At 37.8% G+C, this 25551-nt stretch overlaps 2 protein-coding genes across 2 annotated transcripts; one reads left to right on the top strand and one right to left on the bottom strand.

The window, feature by feature from the left end:
- Positions 1-8540: 8540 nt before the first annotated feature.
- On the bottom strand, positions 8541-11138 carry LOC131068628 (G-type lectin S-receptor-like serine/threonine-protein kinase At2g19130). The gene has a single exon (XM_058003861.2). It carries the CDS (start codon positions 11103-11105, stop codon positions 8685-8687), a length of 2421 nt encoding a protein of 806 aa, XP_057859844.2. The 5' UTR covers positions 11106-11138; the 3' UTR covers positions 8541-8684.
- Positions 11139-22607: 11469 nt separating this feature from the next.
- Positions 22608-25194, top strand: LOC131068721 (G-type lectin S-receptor-like serine/threonine-protein kinase At2g19130). Its single transcript, XM_058003972.2, has one exon. The coding sequence runs from the start codon at positions 22608-22610 to the stop codon at positions 24990-24992; it is 2385 nt and encodes a 794-aa protein (XP_057859955.2). The 3' UTR covers positions 24993-25194.
- The last annotated feature ends 357 nt before the right edge of the window (positions 25195-25551 follow it).

Below are 25551 nucleotides of genomic sequence, written 5' to 3'. Positions count from 1 at the left end.
AGTGCTATTGCAATCTCGAAGAACCTAGTCCAGCACCAGCGGACCAAACACATCGAGATTCATATACACTATATCGGAGAACTGATTCAGGGTCAGGGCATTGATTTGCAGTATTGTCCTACAGAGGAGTAGGTTGCTGACATATTCACCAAACCTTTCACCAAGAGTAAGTTCCAGCAGTTGCGAGCTCTCTTGGGGGTGCGAGATGTGTCATTAGGGGGGGTCAGCTAACTTCTCCTTCCTCTCTTATGGGGGGGACTTTCTCCTCTTTGAGGTTTTGTCCTTCTTCTTTGAGAGTCTTTTGTACATTCATCTCTCTTTTGGGGGCGAGTTTTTTCCCACTGGGTTTTCTCCCTTTCTCCATTTGTGAGAGATTGATTTGCATGGTTTTGCTTGCATTTGCATATTGTACATGGGTACCTATCATGGCCTAGTAGCCGGGACCCATCTTGCATTGTTGACTTAAGTCTTCATTCCCCTAAGTTGCACTTAAGGGGGGGTGTTGGTGTAAATAAATGTTCATTATGGATATTATTACACTTTGCTTAAGTTAACTTAGGATAATGCATCTCTTTGTAGTTTGGATTTGAGACACTTAGGGAAGTGTGCACATAGGGATAGAGCTTGTAGGAGAAATTCCACCTTTTGTGGTCTTGTTTTGTTGTTACACTCCACATTCGGTGGGTCATCCACCTCTTGTGGACTATTATATTATTTCTCCTACCTACCCCTAGTATTTCTTACCTACCCTTGTTTCTCATTGAGCCACATGTCATAATTGTGTGCTCGTACATCCATATAGCCTTGCCTATATAAGCAAGCCTATATTCATTGTATTGATGAATCCAGTTGATCATTTTCATATTGATGAGAATACAATTTGTTCTTGTCATTCTTTTGTCTCTATTTTTATACTTTTCATTGTGCCCTTGATCTTGGCAAAATCTCACATATGTAAATAAAAACTTATCCTTAAGTTTGATTTTAATATATTAGTGTGTAAAAAAATTGCTTGATAAAAAAAATATAATATTAAATAATGAATAAAATGTAAATAAAAATATTATATTTAAAATTAACTTTTCAATTGTCTAAAGTATTTTATATAAATTAGAAATTTATCTTTAATATTAATTCTAGTATATTATGATATGTAAACAAATTATTTTATTATAAGAATATATATAATAGAAGATAATAAATAAAATATAAATCACGTAAACTCGCTTATAGTAAGGTTAGATCTTTCATTATTTTTATTATATTTTAAAAATAAATATTGTTGGATATTGCCAAAGGGCACTTGGTTTAATGGCAAACTCCATGTTGTAGACATGTAGGTAGTGTTGAGTTCAAATCTTCGTCAATACAAAAAAAATAAAAAAAATGCTACTGCATATTGATTGGTGTAAAAAGAAAGTGGACCATAAATATAGAAGTTAATGTACAACAGCCTTCCTCTTGATACATAGAGTTTTAGGTCTTTTTTGCTTGTTTTCTTATTCACAAGATTTGTGTTTTGTATCTATGACTATCAGTTTTTACCTAGGCCTTAGTAAGATATACATTAACTAATACTAACCTTAACCTAATCTTTATGTAATAATGAAAACCTTCATTTTATTTTTCAACCTAATGCCAATGACAGGGCACTCCTTGGTTGTGTGTATGTTAGAAAATAATCATGTACCCAAATAAATCCAAACATGAAGGGAAATAAATTAGACATTCAAAGCATCTAATATTTTTTGCATCCTCCCAAAACTCAAGCCATAAATTCAATATTTTGTCAATATCCTATGAAATAATAATTAATTTAAAAAATTTCCTTTATGCACCTTTCAAACTCAAGGAGTGATGTTTTCAATTCTAGCAAGTAACATCACAACTAATAAATAACATGAAATTTATTATGTTTTCCCATTTATCTTAAGACAAAAATGTGATTCCAACATTACATTTTGGAATATCACATTAAAAGCAAATACATCATTTACATATAAAAAATAAACACTATAATGTATGTTCATTAAAATGTGCTAAGCACCTATATCTAAATTTAAAATTGATTTTGTAATAATTTGCCTATAGCAACCCAAGATCTAGAGGCCAATGAATAGCATAAAAGTAAGAGAGAACAAAATAGACAAGAACAAACTGTGTTCTCATCAAGATGTAAAATGCCCAGTTGGCCTCCATACAATGTATATGATTCTTCTTATAAAGGTAAGGCCATAGGGAAATAAGAGCACACAATCATGGCATGTGGCCCAATGAGATACAAGGGTAAGTAGGGGTAGGTAGAAGAAAATAATAGATAATTCCACTAAAGGTGGATCACACACCAAAGGTGGAATTTCTCCTACAACCATATTCTCTCGATATGCAATTCCCTTAGTGTCTCATGCAAATTATTATGAAATGTATTATCCTAAGTCAACTTAAGTAAAGTGTAATTACACAAGACATAAATTACACCAACAGATTTGGTTCTATCTAATTGCTCTACACCTTGTAAAATTACAATTTGGATAGAAATTGCCTCAAAAAATGGAGCACACCTTAGGTACAATGACACCAAGAGACTGCCAATACTGATGGTGGAGTTGAAAATAGGCAAGTTGTATAGATATCAAATTTGTGCAAGGCACCATGTGTTGTGTGTTATAATGTTTTGAGCTAGTTTCAAACCTTAATTACTTAATTTTGGAATTGAAGCTAAATTTCATTTGTGTGACATGCATCTGGACATCTTTACATTCAACACTCTATATTTTACCAAAACGATTATTAAACCTATGCTTACATAAAACCCTCAATCTTCAAATAAAATGAAATTTCATTTAGAAAACAATAAATTCATCAATCTTTGAATAAAGAACACAACAAAATTGGGATCTCAACACTGCAAGAATTCACTCTTATGTGATCTTTGCTAACAATAAGGTAACTGAACAAATTAGTGAAGTTGGTCCAATCAAAGTGGTCATTCTAGGAGAACTTTTCGTGAGTAGGTTTTAACAAAGAATTGATTGATAAATTATAATAAATAGGATGGAGTATCTGTTAGCTTGGTTTTGAATGGTTCATTTTTCCCTCTCTCATCCATCACTGGATCTCCTAAATCTGTGGATGTAATTTATCTCCTACACAAAATACATGTACTATTATATGACCTTGAATCTAACCTCTTCTAGATATCTTTTTATCCAAGCATGAAATACTTATGAAAGAGGTATGGTTGTTGTGAGAGTAGCCACAATTGTCGAGAAGTCTAATAAAACTTACCAATGTGAAGAAAAAGGACTTGTGGAGGAAACAATGTTTGTGGATATGAAACTCCACACAAGAGATGTGGCCAAAGAAATTTTTTGTTCTAGTAGGGTTTCTACCCATTCTCTCATCAGCATTGTTGATAGTAGGGTGCAATTCTTTTAGGTAAATCACTTGAGACCTGACCACTTTTGCATAGATGTTTTAGAGTAGAACATAAGTTGCAAGCTTGCATGATTTTTGGGATTCGATTGAAAATGTAGTGTTGCAAATACTCAACCTATATTCATATATGATATATAGGCACCAAGAAAACATGTCCATAAAAACACCATAGGTCTAACTGGCATCTTAATATTAAGGTTTAGGGCATCCTCAAGATAGCCAGCATGGGCATCAAGGTCAACAATGGACACCTATTGAACAACTATATATGTAATACAATAAGGACTACTCGTGTAATTGAATTATGTGCAACCCTCATCCACTAATGAGAACAAAAACAAATCTTGCAATATTAGGATGTGTTCAAGAATTCTTCATTGATTCAAAGATTTTGAGAGTTTCCTTGCAAAAACCCATTTTATGCACATTCTACAATCATTTCATTTCATTCCTTATATGACATCTCTTTTAGTCAATTTGTTAAAAAAAATTAAAAAATAGATGTAATGTCAATGATTTCACATTTTGCATGTGTGTCTCCGAGACAATTTCCAACTATAATATGTGACAAAAATCTCCCTACCATTACACTTTGATGAATGAAAAATTTAGCTTTATACCTGCCAATTGCATTTGTTTGAAATTTTCTAAAGCCTTTTTCCTGCAAATCTTGTGACCATTCCATTCCATGAGACAACATCGCTTTGAGGCATTCTGTCAAACAGTTCACATGCCTTGTTTGTGTTTACACATTTTGCATTCATATCCATTGAAATTTGTCTCACGCCAAAAAACATTTGGTGGAAAACATTTAAAATTTGTCAGTTGTGGCTTGTTTTTAATTACTTCACCTTCAATCAAACATTTTCTACACTTCTGAGAGCTTGTCTATCCTATCATCTTCCATTAATCAGACATGGCCCCCTTGGGTAATCGTGCAGTATAATCACAAGAGAAATCCGGTTTCTAGCTATTGCCTTGAGCTTGTTGAGCTAAATAAATTATCCTCAGAAGTCTTAGAATTAGGGGTGGATGAACGATAAGACGTTTCGGTGAAAAATCTGCGTTTAGAAGTACTGCCCAAAATGCTGCTATTAAAAGAAGGCATGCTAAGAATAGGCAAATTAGCCTCCCCTTCGAGTATCTGCAACTCATGCCTGATTATCAGCCCTTTTTTAGCCTGAGGATGACAACAGAAGAACCCCAAATATAACACCCTCTCTATTTCTTATATATTATAATGACTTGATAGCCTTCATCATCATGCTTTTATGGATGTCCATACCCTATTCCAGAGCTCCCATTTTATCACAGGTAGGGAGGGTGCTAACAAAGGTTGTTGAATCAAGCTTTACACCTACCCATTGCATTTGCTTGAAGGTTTCTAAATCTTTTTCAACAAAACCTTTATGTGCATATATTGCAATCGTTGCAAGCCATGAAATAACTTTTTTTCGAAGAATACTACCATGTTTTGTCTATATTTTGATGGATGTCCATGTCCCATTTTCAAAGCTGGCAAAGGTTGTAGAATTTGGCTTTAAACTTGCTAATTGCATTTTCTTTTCTTAATTTTATGACAACTACAGTTTTTATGCTATTTTTCCTTTCTATTATACTTTTTTCAAGCTTACAGTCATAGTATTTATTACTACAATTTTTATGCTATTTTTTCTTTCCATTACACTTTTTTCAAGCTTACAATCATAGTATTTATTTTTGAACATTATTCATTATGGTTGTAGTATTGTGTAAATCTTATCACAATATTATTTTGGTCCTTACTAATTGTTGTTGAGATGAAGGAATGTGTAGCTATACTCTTTTGTATCATTTTTGAATGATAATTGTTCTTGAGATAATTGATGGATTCCTTCTACTTATATGATTAAATAACATTAAAATCTATTTTTTGTAGATTGAATGGTGACGTCTTTCCAATAGTAAATACGGACTTAAAATTTAAGGTGAAGGATTCATGCAACAAATAAATGTACTTTTAGGTTAGTAAAATGCAAGGGTGATTTGATTTGTAAAACTGGATATTCCAGTTGTATGCTAGACTGATAATCAATAAATAAATTTTGATTTTAATAATGATGTAGAACAAAGAAGCACGTCTTTGAATTACAACTATACCATACCATAATATGGGGCCACATAAGAGTTTAACACATTGATTTAACTAACAAGGACCATGCATAATTGACTACAAACTTCTGGTTGGTGTTTTACCCAGTCTGATAATTAAATATAAAGTCAGATGAACTTTCAATAGAAGTGAATATTGTTAAGCATAATTGTCTAATAAAAATAAGCCTATAGGTGTGAATTGAATAGGCTCAAGATTCTCATCCTATTTAGTGATAATAAAGGACAAGAAAGTATTACAAAAAAAATTGAAGTGATCTATTTAAAATGAATCTCTAGTTTTAATAGAGTTTTCTAGGTCAGTGGTCAAGGAATTTGGAATTTGTTACCTAAACATAAGGACTAGAATCACTAGATGAATTGGTGAGAGAATCCAATACCTAGAACCTTCCAATTCTTTAAAAAATTTGTAGCAACATAGTTAAATGAAACAGGGATAGAGCACCAAAAAATACTTAAGTTTAAGTTCTTGGGTTACAAAGCCTTCCTAAATGTGAATATGGAATCTACTAGATTGTCTTCAAGATTTAAAACTATGGATGGGAAACATATTAAACATTTGTTAGAGGCAATGTTTGTTCATTGTCTTCTTTCAATGAGTAAAGGCAGATTATTCGATACACTTGTTAATTAAAATCTTTGATTTTAATCATTAAATTATATTATTAAAGTGTCTCTAGAAGAGTCGTAAGTTTTGAACTACAAAAGTACAACATTGAGCTCATGTGAATATTACAGCTACTTTGTGAAATCTATTTAACAACAAAATTAACAAATAAGTCAAAAGAACTAAGGATCATCTAGTTGTGGACCATTAACATGCTTCTGGAATGTGATCCTAAGGGATGAACTTGTTATCTCCACTATCTCCAATAAAATTCCTCTCCATTGTGAATAGTTGCATTATTTTCAAGAAAGAATATGCAATATCTTTTAAAACAAAAGAGCTATTTTGATTCCTCCAAACGAACTCTTTACTTAGTTTTTCTTTTCTGGGAACCCAATACAATGCTGAACCTCAATACCCTAATCGATTCCAAAAAAAAAGTATATAAAAGGAAACCCTCTAACAAAACGTAGTCATGAACCTGCAAAGGACGAGATTTGAATAGAATAGAAGACCAATCTTGAGAAGTTTAGAAGCACACATACTCCTATATAGCTAGCTACCTTGAGAGTCTTCACATCTACGATCCATTTTGATGAGAGACCCAATTTGGTCTAGGATAAAAAGAATCTCATCCTCTGTTCTGCAAACTAGTGGGAGGTGGCAAAGATGTATCCAAAAGGGTACCGTAGAGAGAAGCGAGAGCAACCAAATGTAGGTTAAGAAAGGGCCGAATACTAGTCCTGCACAACCATGAAACCAAAGCCATTGTTCCCATATGCAATCCTTATCCTTAGACTCTCCGAACTGTAGTCTATGTTAGAAAGAATCTATTTGAAAGAATAGCCATGTGGTGAGAATGGGGGATGGATGTTCAACCATGTTTCTGATATGGATTTTTTGGATGGTTACTCCATAACAGCTTTACCTACAAATTTTCCTACTAAGCCATTGATATTTGCTACTGAGAAAAAATAGCTTTATCTGGCTTCATGCCTGCCAGTTGCATTAGCATTTTCAATACTTAGTTATATCTCTATCATAGCTATAATTTGTAATTTTATAAAAATATTTGATACTAAAATGTTACTTATCCATAGTTTCAGTTGGATTTTGGTTAAAGAGTTTGAGCTAACATCTAATACCATAGAACAATTCCTTCAAAAAAAAATGCAATCAGCAAGTACAAAGCTAAATTCCATTAATTTCATTAACAATCTTGTTAGTTGTGTCAGTATGGGAGATTTGAAATCGGGTATGGACATCCATCAAAACATAATGAATGGAAGGTTTTTTTCAAATGTTGTGGTTACCTATTTTTATTATTATGGACATATGTAACATGAAACAAATATACAATTCTATGAAAATCAATATATGATGGAAATACCTAATTATAAACTACATTTATTTTTCTTTTCTTTCCATCTTTGTTCTCTATAGGTTATACCATATAGTATTCTATGACTATTAACACTCTCTTCAATTCGCGAAAAAAAAACCTTCTGCTACTTAAATATAAGATAGTTGCAAATACACATATATGCCATGTCATTAAGAGTGCATGGCTCAAAGTATCTAGGTGGTAGGTAAGGATATAAGAATATGGTTGATTCTATGATTAGGCCACAAAGATTTTTAGTAATTCATGATTTTGGGTCTATTTTATAAATCGACACTTTCAATTAGACATACTCTTCATTTATGAATTATGATCTTCACTACATGCTTCATAAGTGAAGAATTTTAATAGCATAGAGTATTTATAATAAATGGGTGGCCCTAGGCAACCCATGTAAAAATTATAAAAATAGCTCTTATACTTTATTATTACTGCCTGAAAAATTCAGGTTTAAAAGAATTTGTGAACCTAGTTATCTAAACAGTCCATGCTTAGAGTGTGTTGAATAAGCCCGGTCCTTAAAAGAGTTGAGCTTCTATATGAAAAAACTAAAAATTCATTATAAATAATATAAAATAATTATATGACAATAATTTGTGAGGGCCTACAATTATAGACAATTATATTCCAAATATGTGAACCTCATAAGAGTAGACAAAGTATTGCATTTATTTTGCAAGTGGAACCTGACAACAATTCATTGCTGTCTCATAAGAGTAGACAAAGTATCCTTTCAAGAATAAAGGGCGGAAAAGAATCTGGACGGTGGACTAATATGGGAATGCTCTCTAAAATATTTAACCACTCAAAGATCAGATACGTGGAGTTTCGATAAGATGAATGATATGTTCTGTTTTTCTATGTAATAAAAAATTCCCAAAGACGCGTATTTTCTATCATATGCAATGGTAAGCAAATACAGAATATATTTATTTCTGGGACTGAACAACCATCACATGCAACTATAATTAGCATAATATTACTGTTTTGCATTACAGAAGACAGGCAAAGATCTCTGTTATGTTATATTGACAGTCATATATGATTCTGCTAATGAAAAACTTGAAGCTTATATCCTACATCATTCTAAAATACGTTCCCACTTACATAACTGCGAGTAAAAACATTGCCATCGCTATCGCATGGAATCTGCGGTGTCTGAGTCTCCGTCTTTCCTTCCAGCATCCGCACCACTTGCCCCATGCTTGGCCTCACATTCTCATCCTCTTCAATGCATAGTAACCCTACAACAATAGTTCTTCTCGCCTCTTCTATGTCTGCATCCTCTGCAAGTGCAACACCCTCCTCCACGATATTAATCGTGTTTCCCTGCTGAATTTGAGCTGCAGCCCACGAGGGAAAGTAATGCTTGTTTGATTCCTGCAACCTCATGTCCACATTTCTTCGGCCTGAAATGATTTCTAGCAGCGTCATACCAAAACTGTAGACGTCAACCTTGGGAGTTATGGGAAGACCGGAGAACCACTCTGGAGCAATGTACCCTTGCGTTCCTCTCGCAATGGTCAGCACGCGGCTGGAATCTCTATCCAAAAGCTTCACCAGCCCAAAATCGGCCAGCTTTGGGGTAAAGTCGCTATCCAGGAGAATGTTTTCGGGCTTAACATCGTTGTGAATGATGCACTCTCTGCATTCTTCATGGAGATAAAGTAACCCTTTTGCAGTGCCTAGTGCGATCTCAAATCGGGTCTTCCAGTCGAGTACCTTCAGTTTACTTTCAGAGTTGCCACTGAAGAGTAATGAATTCAGAGAGCCGTTGGTCATGTACTCGTAAACAAGTAGCCTTTCTGATCCTTCCGCACAAAATCCTCGAAGCCTGACCAAATTCTTATGATGTATGTTTCCGAGAGAATCGATTTCTGCTCGGAATTGCTTCTCTTCTGGTCTTGAACCTTCCAATCTCTTAACTGCTACAAGCGTGCCATCTGTTAGAGATCCTTTGAACACTGAACCGATTCCTCCGCTCCCCAACTTGAACCTGAAATTCCTAGTTGCAATCTTCAATTCTTTGTAACTAAACACTCTAAGAAAAGAATTCGGGGAATCTGCATACCTCTCCATCCAGCGTAGCCGATACCTCTGCCACTTAAAAACAAAAAAGATACCCGAAGCAACGGCCAAAGCACTAACACTACCAAGTACTGCGCCAATAATAGTTTGGGATTTGAGCATGGAGGAAGATGGTGGATCAAACTTCGGAATTGCAGAGGCAGCTACTCGAATAAAGATATTTGAATTGCTTTGTGATGGAGAATTGTGCATGCTTGGCAAATCTCCAGACCAGATCTTGCATGGTCCTGAAGGCGGATTGAAAGTAAAAGCAGTGCAGGAGCAGTTGAGTAGGCACGCTTTCTTGCAATCTTTCTTTGTGGATACAGGGTATGAGAAAGCTTGATTATCAGGCAACGTCGCTGTGGAGTTGATGAATCCGTCGGTGCTGCCTTTTTCGGCATCGCAGTTTAACGGGCTCTGTCGAACACAGTCAGTTGAGGACCAATCTTGAAAACTCCAGGAACGATTATCTCTGGGAACGAAGCCTTGTACGCAGCTACAGAACTGAATATTATTGGAGTTGCAAATTCCGTAAGCGCCACAGACCTTATATACGCTGCATTCATCTCTGGGCTGAGACCAGGTTACACTCCATGTGGTGTTATCAAACAAAGCATATAATTGAAATACTCCGGATTTGTGTAGGACGAAACGTTCGAGCACATTGAGAGCAGGCGACAATGCATAGCTGATATAAAAACCAGAGGTAGTATTTTCAACGCTGTAACTGAAAGAGCCTTTCAAAGTCATTTCCGGAATCCGACTGAAACGTTTGCCGTCCCAAGCTCCGCTCTCCCAGTACTGTACAGAACTGTTCCATCTCAGCACAAATTGTCTGGTTCCTGATGGGTCCATCTGGAGAGAAAAAAGTCCCGGAGCTGGATCCAATGAATTATTCCAGCAGACAAGCTTTTTCTTTCCGCCGATCTTCATCCCGGGCAACCAGGTATCAGAAGGATGGTCGAAGCTCTGCCAAACAATCTCAGATTTATTGCCACGGCTCAGCACTACAAAATTGCCAGAATCTAATATCACAGACCGGGAAGCCTTGTTCGACATGTTGACCGACCAAAGAGACGCATCCTCTGCGTTAAACAGTTCTAGACAACCTTGTCTGGACAGCTTCAAAATGCCGGGACTCTTCTTTGCGGGTCTCTCTCTGTTAGCCACCCAAACAATTGTCTTCTCTGCCACTTTTGCATACCAGATGCCAATGTACCAGTTGTTGGCTCCATTTGGGCTGAAGAATCCCAATTCAAAAGTTCCATTCTTTGAAATTATTGTCTGATTTCCTGTTAGAGAGGCACCCAAGGGGAGAGTATCTCCCCCATCAGCGCTGCACTGGTCACAGTGGTGAAATATAATTAGCACAGTAAGAGCGAGAAGCATATATGCTAATGGACTATTCCTTCCGATTTCCATATTCTTGATGCTCATATTTATTGAGTTGTTTCCATTTAAACACAGAAAAGCCAGACATCGTTTATCTAATATTAACAGAGCAGCAAAGCGGGTAAGCGTGGGAGGATAATGATACCATTTACTGTTTAACTCAATAATTTTTGTTTCGAGGTTGACAGTTTTAGGAATTGAGTTTAGGGATAATCTAGACTACTATGAGATGGACGGATGCGCATATAATTGGGCACACTGTATTTTTGTTTTTTTTCCTTGATTATCTAAGGAACGTCAACGTCAAGGTCTACCAAGAAAGTATATGAAAAGCCAGCAATGCGGTTTAATGGGGTACGGAGACAAGGGATTGGTTGAAATATCGTATTTAAATATCTTAAACTTTAATGGTCAAATATTTAATGATAATTATTCCATTCACTCCATGATGCGTATCACATCGTGCAAGAGCACTAAAAAATATATAATAATGGGGGAAAGTTTTTTAAATAAAACAGTAAATAGCTCTGATATATTTAAATAATAACATTATGGATATGTGTTTCTTAGAATATTGAATATTAATTTTCAATATTCTATTTTCTTAGTGTCCAGTTTCAAGCTTAGGCTAATCAGCTTCGGATCCACTTTCAAGCTTAAGCTATTCGGCTTTAGATCCATTGTAATATTGGCTTTTGTAAAGTGCTTCAGTTAAGTAATTCTTATGTCATTTGATGACTATGTAAAGAGTCGTGATTCGATTGTAAGAATTTGTAATGTGTGTTCAATTATGAGACTTTTGTGAAATGTTATTTTTTCATCTTTTGCTACCTATTGATAGCTTATATTCTTTGTAAATTTGCTTTGTTCAATATATATATATATATTAATAGCTTATTAGTATAATAGTTATATTTTAAGGGATAGTATTATTTCTGAAATTTATTTTACAGGAGTCTGTAGTGGGATAAGTCTAATTGCGGGGATGGTAGGTGGACACTATTAGCTCTTTAGTGAAGCACAAAAGGTGTCATGTCAACACTTATCCCCAAACAGATTTGGTAAATTTAAAAAGCAACCAAATATGTGATGCCACATAAGAACACCAATAAGCATGACTTAGTGCACAATTATGGATCTTACTTTGTTTGGGACCATTTTGGAAACCTCAGTGAAAAGCATGTTGATGTGGAATCATATTATGTGGGCTTAAAACCAATTTTTTTAAGTAGGGGACTTCACAAATAAGCAACTTACAAAATTTAGAATGATTTGAAATATCCACATAAGATATTGGGAGGCGTGAAGTTAAAGTGCTCCACTATAAGACCCTCTCCCCTATAGAAGTAATAATAATCTTAATTTAATTAATGATAATTCATTGTTATATGCACATTTAAATTTGATATTATTTGTAAAGTGAATTGTGGTACATAACTAGATAATTAAAAATGAAATATTTTGATGATTTTTTATTTTTTTTTAATCTACAGTATCTCACATCTTAAAATAATATCTATTTATCTATGCAATGCCTCACAATTTAGCAAGAAATACGCTTTTTTAGAACCTACACAGTATGCAATGAATTAAAAGAAATTAATGGATAGTGTGAGCCCTAAGCTAGAGGATTTCTTAGGCCAGTATTTTAGCACTAGAGAGTTTATGCCACTAAAAATAGAGAGCGTGTATTATTAATAACATAATGCTACTTCTATTTTCGATAGAGATTATTGCAACTCAAGAATCGATGTCAACTAGTTGTCATTTTTACAATCTAAGAATGTTCCAAACACTAAACTACAACTTAGAGAAAAAAAAAATTACAACTGAAATTATAACAATTGATTCAAGTTAAGCATAAAAAAAAAATAATAAATAAAAACATATACTTGTATATTTCTCTCAAATTTGTGTTTGTTATGGAATGCTCAAGGAATGATCTATAGAATAATTTGATAGAGCTAGTTATAGAAATATTAAGTTGTGATCGATAATACAATGCATAAATGTATTTGCCCACTACTTATAATGTTTTTATTTAAGCTATCTACAAATTGTTTATCAATCACTTATAAATTTGAAGTGACGTGTGACAACTTGCCGACCTTACACTACATATTGATTAAATACATAAATGTACATTTGACTAAAATAATAAATAATTAAAATTGTTGAATGGACCTTAGTAGAATTATCTGCACGTGAAATGGCGGGACACTCGTTATGTATGTGCGTGTTGACGGAATTATTTATTTGAAAACTGTAGCCCACACTAAAGTGGCTTTTAAGATTTGTCTTTTGTTGCCAAACCCCACGCCTGTCCATAGTGGGCCCCATTAAGCTTGGTCAAAGAGGCCAAAATTTTAATAAAATTTGCTTTGTTCTCAACTTTCATATATTTCTGAAAGCTCCAAAGTTCATGTAATATTGCGCTTCTTAGCTTTCGTTATGTGGGAACGTGAAATTTGTTTGTCTACATTGTCGACGTAAACTTTGGATATGGTTAGGCCATGGTCAATTTTGAGAAGTCGTCAAGTTAGGAAAAATGATTCAGTAGTTGAACATGTTTTTAATAGTTATGATATTATTTGTTGATTGAATGTCTAATATTTTTGATAATATTGCACCAATAGTTGTGTCTTCAAAGTTTTTTTGATATTAAAAGCAGCCAAAATTAGGGGGCTGACTCAGGTACAGACCAGATAACAGCAGAGAAACAACTATTAGTAGAGAAGCAACAAAATCACAGCCCCCTAACCTTTCCTCTATCAAAAACTTTAAACATACTACGCATATTAACTGAGTATATAAAAGTCATAATTAAAATATGCCACGTGGGGCAAAAGATAGTTAAGTCCAGGATTAACCAGTAACCGTAACTATAAGCCGAAAGACAATTAGGGCCATTCAAAAAACCAAAAAACTGACCCATAGAAAACAAAGCTACTTCTTTTTGCCATGGCTCCTCTTGGGGAGGAGCTTCCTTGCCCATTCATTGGTGAGGAATTTGAAGAGATCCTCATAGTCCTCATCCTCCTTTCCTTTATCTTTGAGGGTGCTTTCCTACAAGAGACATAGAGTGGTCGCGGAGCTATGCATGACATTCAACGCAAATCTGGAGACATCATGCAGCTTATTCTCAATGGCCTTCGTTCTGCTGGTAATTTCCTGCAAGTTCTCGATCATGTCATCCACTTTCTTCTCCAAATCAGTCAGTTTGTCTTTCGCTTCCTCCTTGATGCTGCTCACTTCCTCCTCCACCACCATCTTATCAAACCTGAGAATAGGGGACAGAGAGTTTGCCCGGGATTTGGGACCAGCATCCAGGCTCATGGAATTTTTAGGGCTCTTAGACACATGGGTGGAGCTTGCAAAATGGTGGATCGAGGTGGAATGAAACAGGGCCGCATTACCAGAGGGGATGGAATTCTCAGTATCATGGGATGAGAAGGAGTCCTTTAAGAGTTTCTTTGGGGGTTTGGATGCCAATCTCACAGACCGACGGGGAATGTTAGCTTCATCTGTAATCTCCACATCAGAGTCGATTTCCTGGATTCTCACTTTCTTGGGGGCTTTTAAATCCTTCGAGTGGTAGGCACACTTTTTATTTTTCTTACTAGAGGAGCTAGGTTTAGGCATCCGAGGAGGGCTATAGTCGAAGAGTGGCTTTCAGGCACATTCTAGACCAAAATTGTGCGAGGAGGATAAAGGGCCAAGTGGAAATTGTAAAGGCGAAGGATAAGGCCTTGGTAGAGAATAGTAAAGTCCTTGCCTTTCTTCTTGGCTTCAACAATATCTCTCACATTGGAATCAATAGAATGCAGCAGAAAAAATGGGATGGAAATAAGATCCTTATTCCTAAGATGGTTAAGGAAAGGGAGGTGATAGTACTAGAAAACCCCATATCGTCCTTCAAGAGTGAAATGCTTCATGATGATGTAGCAGACCTCATCCCAAGGTGGCAGAAGCTCTTCGTGGTTGAAACTGCCAACCCGCTTCATAGGATTCTCCTCATCGCGGAAAAACTGGTTTAGGCTGGTGGTATCCAATATGCAGCTTTGTTTCTTCCATTTTCTACCCTCCATGGACAAGCCTGTCGACTGAGCAATCACATCTTCATTAACTTCGAATGAGATTCCACCCATAGTGACCCTTTTGTCCTCCCAGGAAGCCACAAACTGCTTCGACAGTCTCTCGTCATTTCCTTTCATGCTCTCCATGAATTTACCAATGCCTCCTTCCAAGCACACAAACCAAACCATCGGTCTGGCTTTGAATTCATCTGTTTTATCAAGTTCAAGTCTCAGTTTGTCACCCCCCATGATCGTTTCCTCCATCTTAGAAGTGAAAATGAAAAAAAGGGCAGTGAGGATACAAAATCATTCAAGAGAAGAAGCAGAGTCAAGAAGAAAACTCAGCAACTTATGAAATAAAATCATGCAATAATCGTCGTGATTATTGCAAGTCATGTTTAAATAGATTTCCCCATCATGAAATCTACTACACTCGTGTGAGCCATCAATCCGCCCAATGTGACTTAGCCGAGCCCATCTATTGCCTTCATTACCGCCAATGACATTCATCCAGATGATAAATAGAAAATTGCCTTTCTCGATATCTGTACTTCACCAATAAGTATCATCATTATTTAAACCCCCTTGAGACTGATGAAAAGGCCATATGCAGCTACGTGGAAACCCCAACCCATGATGGGCGGGTTCTTCCTCCAAATTCAAAATTTAAAAATTAATGCTCTTCATCTGATAACAATTAGAAAGACTCGTTATTAAGACTTAGTTTTTTATTTCTCCAAGATCTCCTTGGTGATCACTGGCAATAGATCGGTGTTCCTCCAACATCGTAAGTCGTCTTGCAGCCTTCCAACAATAGCCATAGAGTCAGGAGTCGCATTCCCTTCTCTGAAAAATGTGGTGGATAGTGAAATAGTCAAGGTTAGCCAGAAACATTCTTGCATCCCTCAAAATACATTCCACTTTCCAACCCACTACAGATCTACCACTGATAGCTTCCACAATTACTTTAGAATCACCTTCAATTTCCAATTGTCCAATACCTATAGCAGTGGCGAACTTCAAGCCCCATAGGAGAGCCATTCCCTCAGCTTAAGTGACAGTATGATTCTTCAAGCTACCCACACAGGCAACAATAGTAGTCCCCTGATGATCACAAATAACACCACCTCCTGCTTACCAGGTATTTTGAGCAGACCCATCAAAATTTAGTTTATGCCAAGAGGGATTTGGGTCTAACCATTTGGTCCTTTTTCTGCTGATCTTTGAAGTGATTTTGAAGAGCTTAAACTCCAAGGGGAGATTCCACAACTCTACAATTATTCTATCAGTCAGGTTAGGAGGATTGGAGGGGGTTTTCCACCTAGTCACAAAGATATTGTCCATAAGCATTTTGAAACAACTAGAAAAAAACATTATCAAGGGAGGTTTCAACATCTCTAAAGATTTTTTTATTTCTTTGTTTCCAAACACTCCAGCAGATATGAGGAGGGATCTACCTCCATAGCTGAATAACCAGGGTGTGGTGGGTAGGAGGTGACCATCCATTAACAAACCGATGAATGGTATCATGAAAAATCCACTGTATACCACATTTTTCAAGGGTAATGGCCCATAGGTGCCCAACGAAAAGGCAGTGAATGAAAAGATGACCAATAGATTCCTCCTCAGCTTTGCATAAGACACATTTATTGGGAAGTTGGAATCCCCTCCTTCTCAAATTGACCCAAGTCAAAAAAAATTCATGCATAAGGGACCACCAGAAGAAATTAATTTTTGGAATAAGCTGGGGATTCCATATCTTTTTCCAGCATTCAACATCATCAATGGATCTCAAGAGCTGTCTGTAAGCAGACTTGACCGAGAACTCCCCCGACTGGGTCCCTTTCCAGATAAATTTATCCTCATGGTGAGATAGAGGAACCCTGCACACAAGCATGAGATCCTGGAGATCAAGGGTAGTAGGCTACAGGTTAGGTCGATCGGTAAAGATCAGGGAGATGTTCTTCCACCTTCCTCTTCCCGACACAATGTAGTCAGTAATATAATCACCGAAGTTAACCTTTAGGGAGTTCATTAGTTGGCAGAATCAAGATTCAGCCAGAGGTTTATCATCCAACCAAGAGTCCTCCCAAAACCTAATCTTCCTACAATTTTTAATCTGCCACTTCGGTCCCTCTCTGATAACAGATCTAATCTTCAGGATGTTGTCCCATAATTTTGACCCATGAGGTAAGCCATCGAAACTCAAATTAAAGAAAAATTATTCCCTTTATAAATACAGCCCTAATAATGTTACACCAGTCCACCTCACCTTTAGCTAGGATCCATCCCACTTTAGCAATCAAGGCATTTATCTTTCTGATACCAAGAGCCCCCATGGTCTTGGGTAAGCAAACAATATCCCAGTTAACCAGAGAGAGGCATTTCTTTTCTTCCATATCCGTCCAGAGGAAAGTTCTTTGGATATTCTCAAGCTTGTCCCCCATAGCACCAAAGATATTGAACAAGGAAAGGAAGTACATAGGGATGCCCTTGAGGGAAGCAGCAAGGAGTTGGAGCTTCCCCACACTACTAAGCAATTTTCCCTTCCATCCAGCAAGTTTCTTTTGTACTCTCTCGAGGATAGTATTCCAGAACACAGGAGTAACCTCTTTGACAATGAGGGGGAGACCCAGGTAAGTCCTAGGAAGAATAGAAGACTTACACCTAAGGATATTAAGGATTTTAGTTTGAAGGTCCAACGGGGTATTGAAAAAGAAGAGATTACTTTTATCATAGTTGATACATTGCCCTGAAGCAGAGGCATATTCAGCAAGAAAATTCTTCCAATGTTTAGCCTCAATCACAGAGGATTTACCAAAAAGAAAGGTATCATCCATAAATTATTGAATCACCGAGGGGGAAATAGTAAAAGTTGCTTTGAACCCCTGCAGTCTTCCATTGCCATCAAATCCACCACATTCCTACCCAAAACTTCAGCAATCATAATAAAAAGATAAGGGGATAGGGGATCTCCCTATCGAATACCTTTTCTAGCTTTAAAGTGACCCCTAGGAATCCTATTGATCAAGATGGAGAACTGAACCGTAGAAACACATTCTCATATCATATCAACAATTTTTTGATTGAAGCCTAGTTTTGAGAGAGTTTTGAATAGGAAATGCCATTTGACTTTATCATAAGCTTTTGAGATGTCAATTTTAAAGGCCATACCTAGAATTCTGCTTCTATCCATGGAATGAATAATTCTGTGAGTAGCAATGGCCGCATCCAAGATTTGACGACCTGGGACAAAGCCTTTTTGGGAGGGGCTGATAAACTTAGATAGTAGCAGCTTAATTCTATTCACCAAGACCTTGGAGATGATCTTGTAAATAGAATTGCAGAGGCTTATAGGCTAAAAATCCATCATGCAATTGGGGTTCGGAGACTTGGGGATGAGAACAATGTAGGTGCTATTCAGCTTTTTCAATAATTTACTAGTCCTGAAGAAATCCTTCACCACTTTAGTGACATCATAACTAACTTTGCTTCTGTCACCCCCCTTCAACCACTGAATTCTAGATCTTTTCTTTCAATATATTTCCTCCTTAGAAAGGATTTCCTTCTAATTATTTTTGCATTCTTCCTCGTCAATAAGGAGAGAGTGAGGGGGGTCACCTAAGGCCATGCTTCTTTGGAACTATTCAAGTATGGAGCACAGATCCTTCTTCTTTTTGAAGATGTCCCCAAAGGTCGCTTTATTCCATCCTTTCACTTCCCTTCGGATGAGATTTAGTTTCTCAACAATTCTGGACATCGCAGTCCCTTGGACTGGGGTGGCCCACTAGCCCTTGACCAGATCTCTGAAATCCAGGTGGGAGGCCCACATGATCTCATATCAGAATGGGGGAGGACCCAAGGGAGGTCTATCAATCCAATGGAGGAGGAGAGGGTTATGATCAGAAGTGGCCCTTGGAAGGGTCCTTAGATAGGACTTGTGACCAATATCCCATTTGGCAAAGACAAGAAATCTATCCAGTCAGACTTGAATTAGGTGGTTCCCTTTCCTATTATTCAACCAAGTGAATGGGACACCCTGAAGATCAAGATCAAAGAGGCTAGTAGAATTTATAAGATTAGCAAGATCTCCCATCCTATCAGAAAAATCCACAAGTCCCCCACATTTATCAGAGGGGTAGAGAGGGGTGTTGAAATCACCAGCCAACATGTAATGAGAATTATGATCCTCAAGGATGAGCTCAGAAATTTCCTCCCACACCAGATTCCTTCCCACTTTGGAATTGGGGGCATATATATTGAATAGGTGCCAGCATAGATCACCATATTGAAAAGTAACCACCAGGAAGTTCTATGATCTTACATAGACCTTTCCTTGGACTTTGTAGGGGTCCCAAAGGATAGCAATTCCACCAGACACCCCCAACGCCTCAACATACAAAAAGGCAGCCCCCAGCCAAAATTTGCTAGCAGTGGTTGCAAAAGTTTGATAGGACATTTTGACTTCCTGAAGTAGACAAATATCTAATTTCATCTCTAAGATATATTATTTTATAGCAAATTTCTTTTGGGGGTTGTTGAGTCCCCTTATGTTCCAGGAGAGGAACTTCATTTCTTAGTTCTGTTGATTCCATCAAGGGTCAACTGTCTTCCCCTTGCAATATCCCTTGCCATAACTTTATGTTTCAGCACTCTCTTGGTTGGTCTTCCAACTTTGTTTTCAATGCCCACATCTGCCTTCTTAGATATAGTTTTTTTCTTTAGCATGTCAACCAGTCTTCATTATCCAGAGAGGGAGAACAGGGTGGTGATAACTTCACATTAGATGTCAGCAGGGGAGATTTAGCCACTTCCTCCAAAATCCCCGAATTGCTAGGGGATATTGAGGAGCTGTGAAACTTAATAAATTAGTTCCACCCAAGGAAGACTTAACACCACAGAGATTAAAGGGGGCTTGGGGACTCATGGGGTTAGCTTCAGCAGAAGGCTTAGGGGAGAGGTAGCCATCAACCATAGCCAAGGAGGGGGAGGAAGGACTAGGGGATGGCCTTAGGCTAATCACCGGGGGAATTTCTCCATCTTCCAGAGGTGCCACTAGACTAGATTTCTTCACTGGATCGATAGGGTTTTTTATAATATCTAGGATCTTGTCAGTTTGGGGGTAATCATCAGAGATCTCATGCACATTAGGCAATTCCAAAGGGGCTAAAGAAGAGGGTGCACTTGGGCTGATGGGGTCATCCACAATAGCCTTCTCTTTAAGCTTGGGTTCAGCAGTCACTAGGACCTTACAATCAGCAAACGTATGCCCTTGCTTAGCACATTTCTAACAAAAATGAGTAGCATTTTCATAGACAATGGCTTGGGACCATTTTCCCCACTTTGCATTTAGGGAAACAAAGTTGGGAAGTGCTTTGTTAATAGAAACATTAACACAAAAACGGGCATAAACCAACTTGGATTTAGAAAGGGTGACCGAATCCGCTGTAACATAGCTATCAAACGAATTCCCAATCCAGCAAGAGGCCAGAGAGCCTAACCCAAACATGAGCCATGCAGTTGACTTCAACTAAGGGGTCAAACCCAGGCTTCCATTTAGAAAGAGTTAGAATATGCTTTCCATAGGCCCAAGAGCCTATAAGGACGAAGATTAGGTCTTCCTCCGCAATAATCTTGAAAAGGAAGAGACCTTCAGACATAGCCGAGATATCACCACTTCTCTTTAACTTCCATCTTGCCTTAGCCCATCGCCTAACCATGTCAATAGATGGTCTAAAGAAGAAGAAATGTCCAACAATCGCCAAGTGAAGGGATGAAGCGATTTTATCCATGAGACTATCAGGGAGCTTGATCTTCGTTCCTTCGTTGGTTTGGGTAAAGTTAGCCAAAGTTGCTTCCATCGTCATATAAGTGGAACCAAGTAGAGCACTTTTCCAGTTGGATTTGGAACCTTTTTTGCCATCCTCCACATTCTTCTGACCTGAAACATTTTCCGGTCCAGAAGAAGGAGGGTTCTTCTTGTTAGCTTCAAGGTTATCCAAACATTTGTCCTCAACCTTCTAACCAGATTCCGTCAATACCGAAGATGAAGAGCCATAAGGAACACCGATCTTGACAATCTTTTTTGTAAGACCTGCAGACAATGGTGTCCCAAAAGAGGAACCAGGATCATGTGGACCGATCGTGGTATCGGGAGGGGGGTCCGGTTGCAGGGAGGAGGGGACTTCCTCAGAGGAGGCAGTCATATGGGTGATTTAAAATTTGAACGATGATAGAGACGGGAAGGTTGCAGAGGCGGGATAAAGATAGAGATGTTGATGTCTATATCTTTAAAGTTGTTATTGTGATGATGTTTTAATAGTTATGATGGCATTTGTTGATTTAATGTCCAGTATTTTTGACATTGCACCGATAGTTGTGACTTTAAAGTTGTTATTGTGATGAGGATTACCTATAATTAAATAATTTATATCCCTAAACACTAAAAAGCAATGAATCATGTGATGTCACATCAATGCACAAAATATTGGTCTCACTTTTTTTTGGGTTGTTTTGACCCCTTGGCAAAAAGCATGTTGATGTAGCGTCATATTTGATGATGTAGCCTTGAAAGCTTAGTTATATGTAGGGAACTTGCCAAGTTGTTGTACAAAATTAGGAGTGAATTGAAATTTCCACGTAGAATTTTGAGAAGCACGAAATTAGGGTGCTCAACTACTAGGTCCTCTTCCCTATATAGCTTATCAAGAATGTGAATGTTTTAAATCTTGGTCTCTATCACTAAAGAATCTCTTTGGTGGTCTCTTCAATTCACTCACTTGGATTGATCTCTTATATAAAAAATATTGGTTTGTCTTTAAGATTTTAGAAATATAAAATTTATATTATTTCAAATCCAAGTTCTAGCACCATTAAGAATTGGATTTCTTCTTAGAATTCAGAGTCATATAAGCACTTGCTAGTTAAATTTTTAAATCATTTCACACAAATTTAGAATTAGTTTTTCTAAATATAGTTCTTTAGGTTGAAATTTATTGCACTAAATCTTGATGAAAGGATTAAAAATGATATTATAATATTCCTTTCGAGAATTATAAGCATATCTTTGCTCTCTTCTCGCTTGCCCATGGTTCAAAACTCAATACCCAATGGATTATCTAGTCCACTAATATGTGACAATACCACATGTTTCAAATAGTTTGGTGCACACTTGTGGAGCCAAAGATGGCTCACTTTGTTTGTTGTGTCCCATACTAGGGTCTCCCATTTGATTTTATCTTATCGATTTGGTATTTTTTGGAATACCTGTCACTGACTTAAGAAAAAAAACATTAATAGACTGTACACATCCCTTTAGTAGCCTAACTTCTCGGTAAGAGTCACTTCTTAGAATTGTGTTTAACACGTGATTCAATCTCGAAACCAAATGATCGACTATAAAGGTGAATGGTGTAGACATTATTTCTGGCTATTGTCCTCAAAAGCTCACTCCGTTCGCTTCTCTGCTAATATGAGCACCAAGAATCTGGAAATGGGAAGTGACGGTGTATTACCATATCTGCTCTTCTCTTTTACTCTGCTAATCATATTTCACCACTGTGACGAGTGCAGTGCTTATGGAGGAGATACTCTTTCCTTGGGTGCCTCGTTAACAGGAAATCAGACAATAATTTCAAAGAATGGAACCTTTGAATTGGGATTCTTCAGCCCAAATGGAACCAATAACTGGTACATTGGCATCCGGTATGGCAAAGTGGCAGAGAAGACAATTGTTTGGGTGGCTAACAGAGAAAGACCCGCAAAGAATAGGCCCGGGGTTTTGAAGTTGTCCAAACAAGGTAGTCTAGATCTGTTTGACGCAGAGGGTGCGTCTCTTTGGTCGGTCAACATGTCGAACAAGGCTTCCCGGGCTGTGATATTAGATTCTGGTAATTTTGAAGTGCTGAGCGGTGGCAATAAATCTGAGATTATTTGGCAGAGCTTCGACTATCCTTCCGACACCTGGTTGCCTGGAATGAAGTTGGGCGGAAAGAAAAAGCTAGTCTGTTGGAAGAATTCATTGGATCCAGCTCCTGGCCGTTTTTCTTATCAGATGGATCCTTCAGGGACCAAACAAATAGTGCTAAGATGGAATGATTCTGTACAGTATTGGGAGAGCGGAGCTTGGGACGGTAAAAGTTTCAGTCAAATCCCGGAAATGTGGTTGACAGGGATGTACAATTACAGCGTTGAAGATACTAGTTCTGGTTTCTATCTCAGTTATACATTCACTCCTGTTGCCGGTTACCACATGCTGTCACGTTTCGTTGTACATAAATCTGGTGGATTGCAAAGTTATGTTTTGATTGTCCATAATCAATGGAGCATGGTCTGGTCCCGGCCCGGAGATCAATGCACGGTATATAATGTCTGTGGCGCTTACGGAACCTGCAACTCCTACAATGTTGAGTTTTGCAGGTGCGTGGAAGGCTTCATCCCCAGAGACAATCGCTCCTGGAGTTTGCGAGATTGGTCCTCAACTGGCTGTGTTCGACAGAGCCCGTTAAACTGCGATGCCCAAAAATGCAGCACCGACGGATTCATCGATTCCAGAGCAACGTTGCCTGCTAATGACGCTTTCTCATACCCTGCAACCACAAAGAAAGATTGTGAGAAAGTGTGCCTCCACAACTGCTCCTGCACTGCGTATGCTTTCAATATGCCTTCAGGGCCGTGCCAAATCTGGTCTGGAGATTTGCTAAATATGCACAATTCTAAGTCTGAAAGCGATTCAAATGTCTTTATTCGAGTGGCTGCCTCTTCACTTCCAAAATCTGATCCACCGTTCTTCTCCAAAGTCTACTTAGTGTTTGGTATTTTCAGTGCTGTTGCATTTGCTCTGGGTATCTCGTCATTTTTAAGGTGGCAGGGGTATCGGCTACGATTGATGGAGAGGAGTGCAAATTCCTCTAATTCTTTTCTTAGAGTGTTTAGTTACAAGGAGTTGAAGATTGCAACTAGAAATTTCAGGTCTAAGCTGGGGAGCGGAGGATTCGGGTCAGTGTTCAAAGGATCTCTAAAAGACGGCACGCTTGTAGCCGTAAAGAAATTGGAGGGTTCACAACAAGATGAGAAGCAATTCCGAGCGGAAATCAATTCTCTTGGAAGCATACAACATGTGAATTTGGTCAGGCTTCGAGGATTTTGTGCTGAAGGATCAGAGAGGCTCCTGGTTTACGAGTACATGCCCAACGGCTCTCTGAACTTCTTACTCTTCAGTGGCAACTCTGAAAGTAAACGGAAGGTACTCGACTGGAGGACCCGATTTGAGATCGCGCTAGGCATCGCAAAAGGGTTACTTTATCTCCACGAAGAATGCAGAGAGTGCATCATTCACAACGATGTTAAGCCCGAAAACATTCTCCTGGATAACGACTTTATCCCAAAGTTGGCCGATTTTGGGCTAGCAAAGCTTTTGTATAGAGATTTCAGCCGCGTGCTGACGACTGTAAGAGGAACAAGAGGTTACTTGGCTCCAGAGTGGCTCTCTGGCCTTCCCATAACTCACAAGGTTGACGTCTACAGTTTTGGTATGACATTCTTGGAAATCATTTCGGGCCGAAGAAATGTGGACATGAGCGTGGAAGATTCAAACAAGCATTACTTTCCCTCGTGGGTCGCAGCTCAAGTTTACCATGGTAAAATGAGTAATATTGTGAAGGAGGTTGCTGCAGCTGTAGAGGATGCAGATACAGAAGAGATGAAAAGAGCTATTGTTGTTGGGTTACTGTGCATTGAAAAGGATGAGAATGTGAGACCAAGCATGGGGCAAGTGGTGCGGATGCTGGAAGGGAAGATGGAACCTCCAACTCCGCAGATTCCGAGCAATGGCGACGTCATTGCTTGCAAAAATTAAGTGGGAATGCAGTTTGAGGTGAAGTTTTTCTGTGTCAGATTCCGAGCGACAGCGATAGGGAAGGCGATTCTAACACATGTTTTCTGCATTTGTTTCCTTTATTGTTTGATTCATATTCTGTCTGTCTTCTTGTCCATTTCTTACTACGCGGGCATCTGACCTAGAATAGGTACCTTTTTCTTGAGTGCTTAAATATATTCTAAGCAAGCCATAATCTGTCTCCACCTTTGAAATGCTAATAAATTATTGTATGGTTCAAAAAAAAGACATTAATAGACTGAACGCACCCCTTTATTGCCTAACTTCTCGGTAAAAGTCAATTCTTAAAATTGTGTTTAACACGTGATTCAATCTCAAACCAAATTATCGACCACAAAGGTAAACATTTATCTCTGGCCGTTTTCCTCCCAAGCTCATCCGGAAGTGGGAAGTAACGGTACATCAGCATCTACGCTCTTCGTAATCTAACATATGTATTTAGCTATGTGAATGTATAATAGATGAATGTTCTAGTGGACTATAAGTATTTTATAATTTGGCCTAAACGTTGATCATTTTT

This window comes from Cryptomeria japonica, chromosome 6 (genome assembly GCF_030272615.1).
Source record: "Cryptomeria japonica chromosome 6, Sugi_1.0, whole genome shotgun sequence".
Lineage (NCBI taxonomy): Eukaryota > Viridiplantae > Streptophyta > Pinopsida > Cupressales > Cupressaceae > Cryptomeria > Cryptomeria japonica.
The sequence above is the reverse complement of the archived record's forward strand: the minus strand, read 5'-3'. Positions and strand labels throughout refer to the sequence as shown.

What these genes read in the sequence shown, in the direction of transcription:
- LOC131068628 (XM_058003861.2), bottom strand. Translation starts at nt 11,105, where the DNA reads ATGAGCATCAAGAATATGGAAATCGGAAGGAATAGTCCATTAGCATAT.
- LOC131068721 (XM_058003972.2), top strand. Translation starts at nt 22,608, where the DNA reads ATGAGCACCAAGAATCTGGAAATGGGAAGTGACGGTGTATTACCATAT.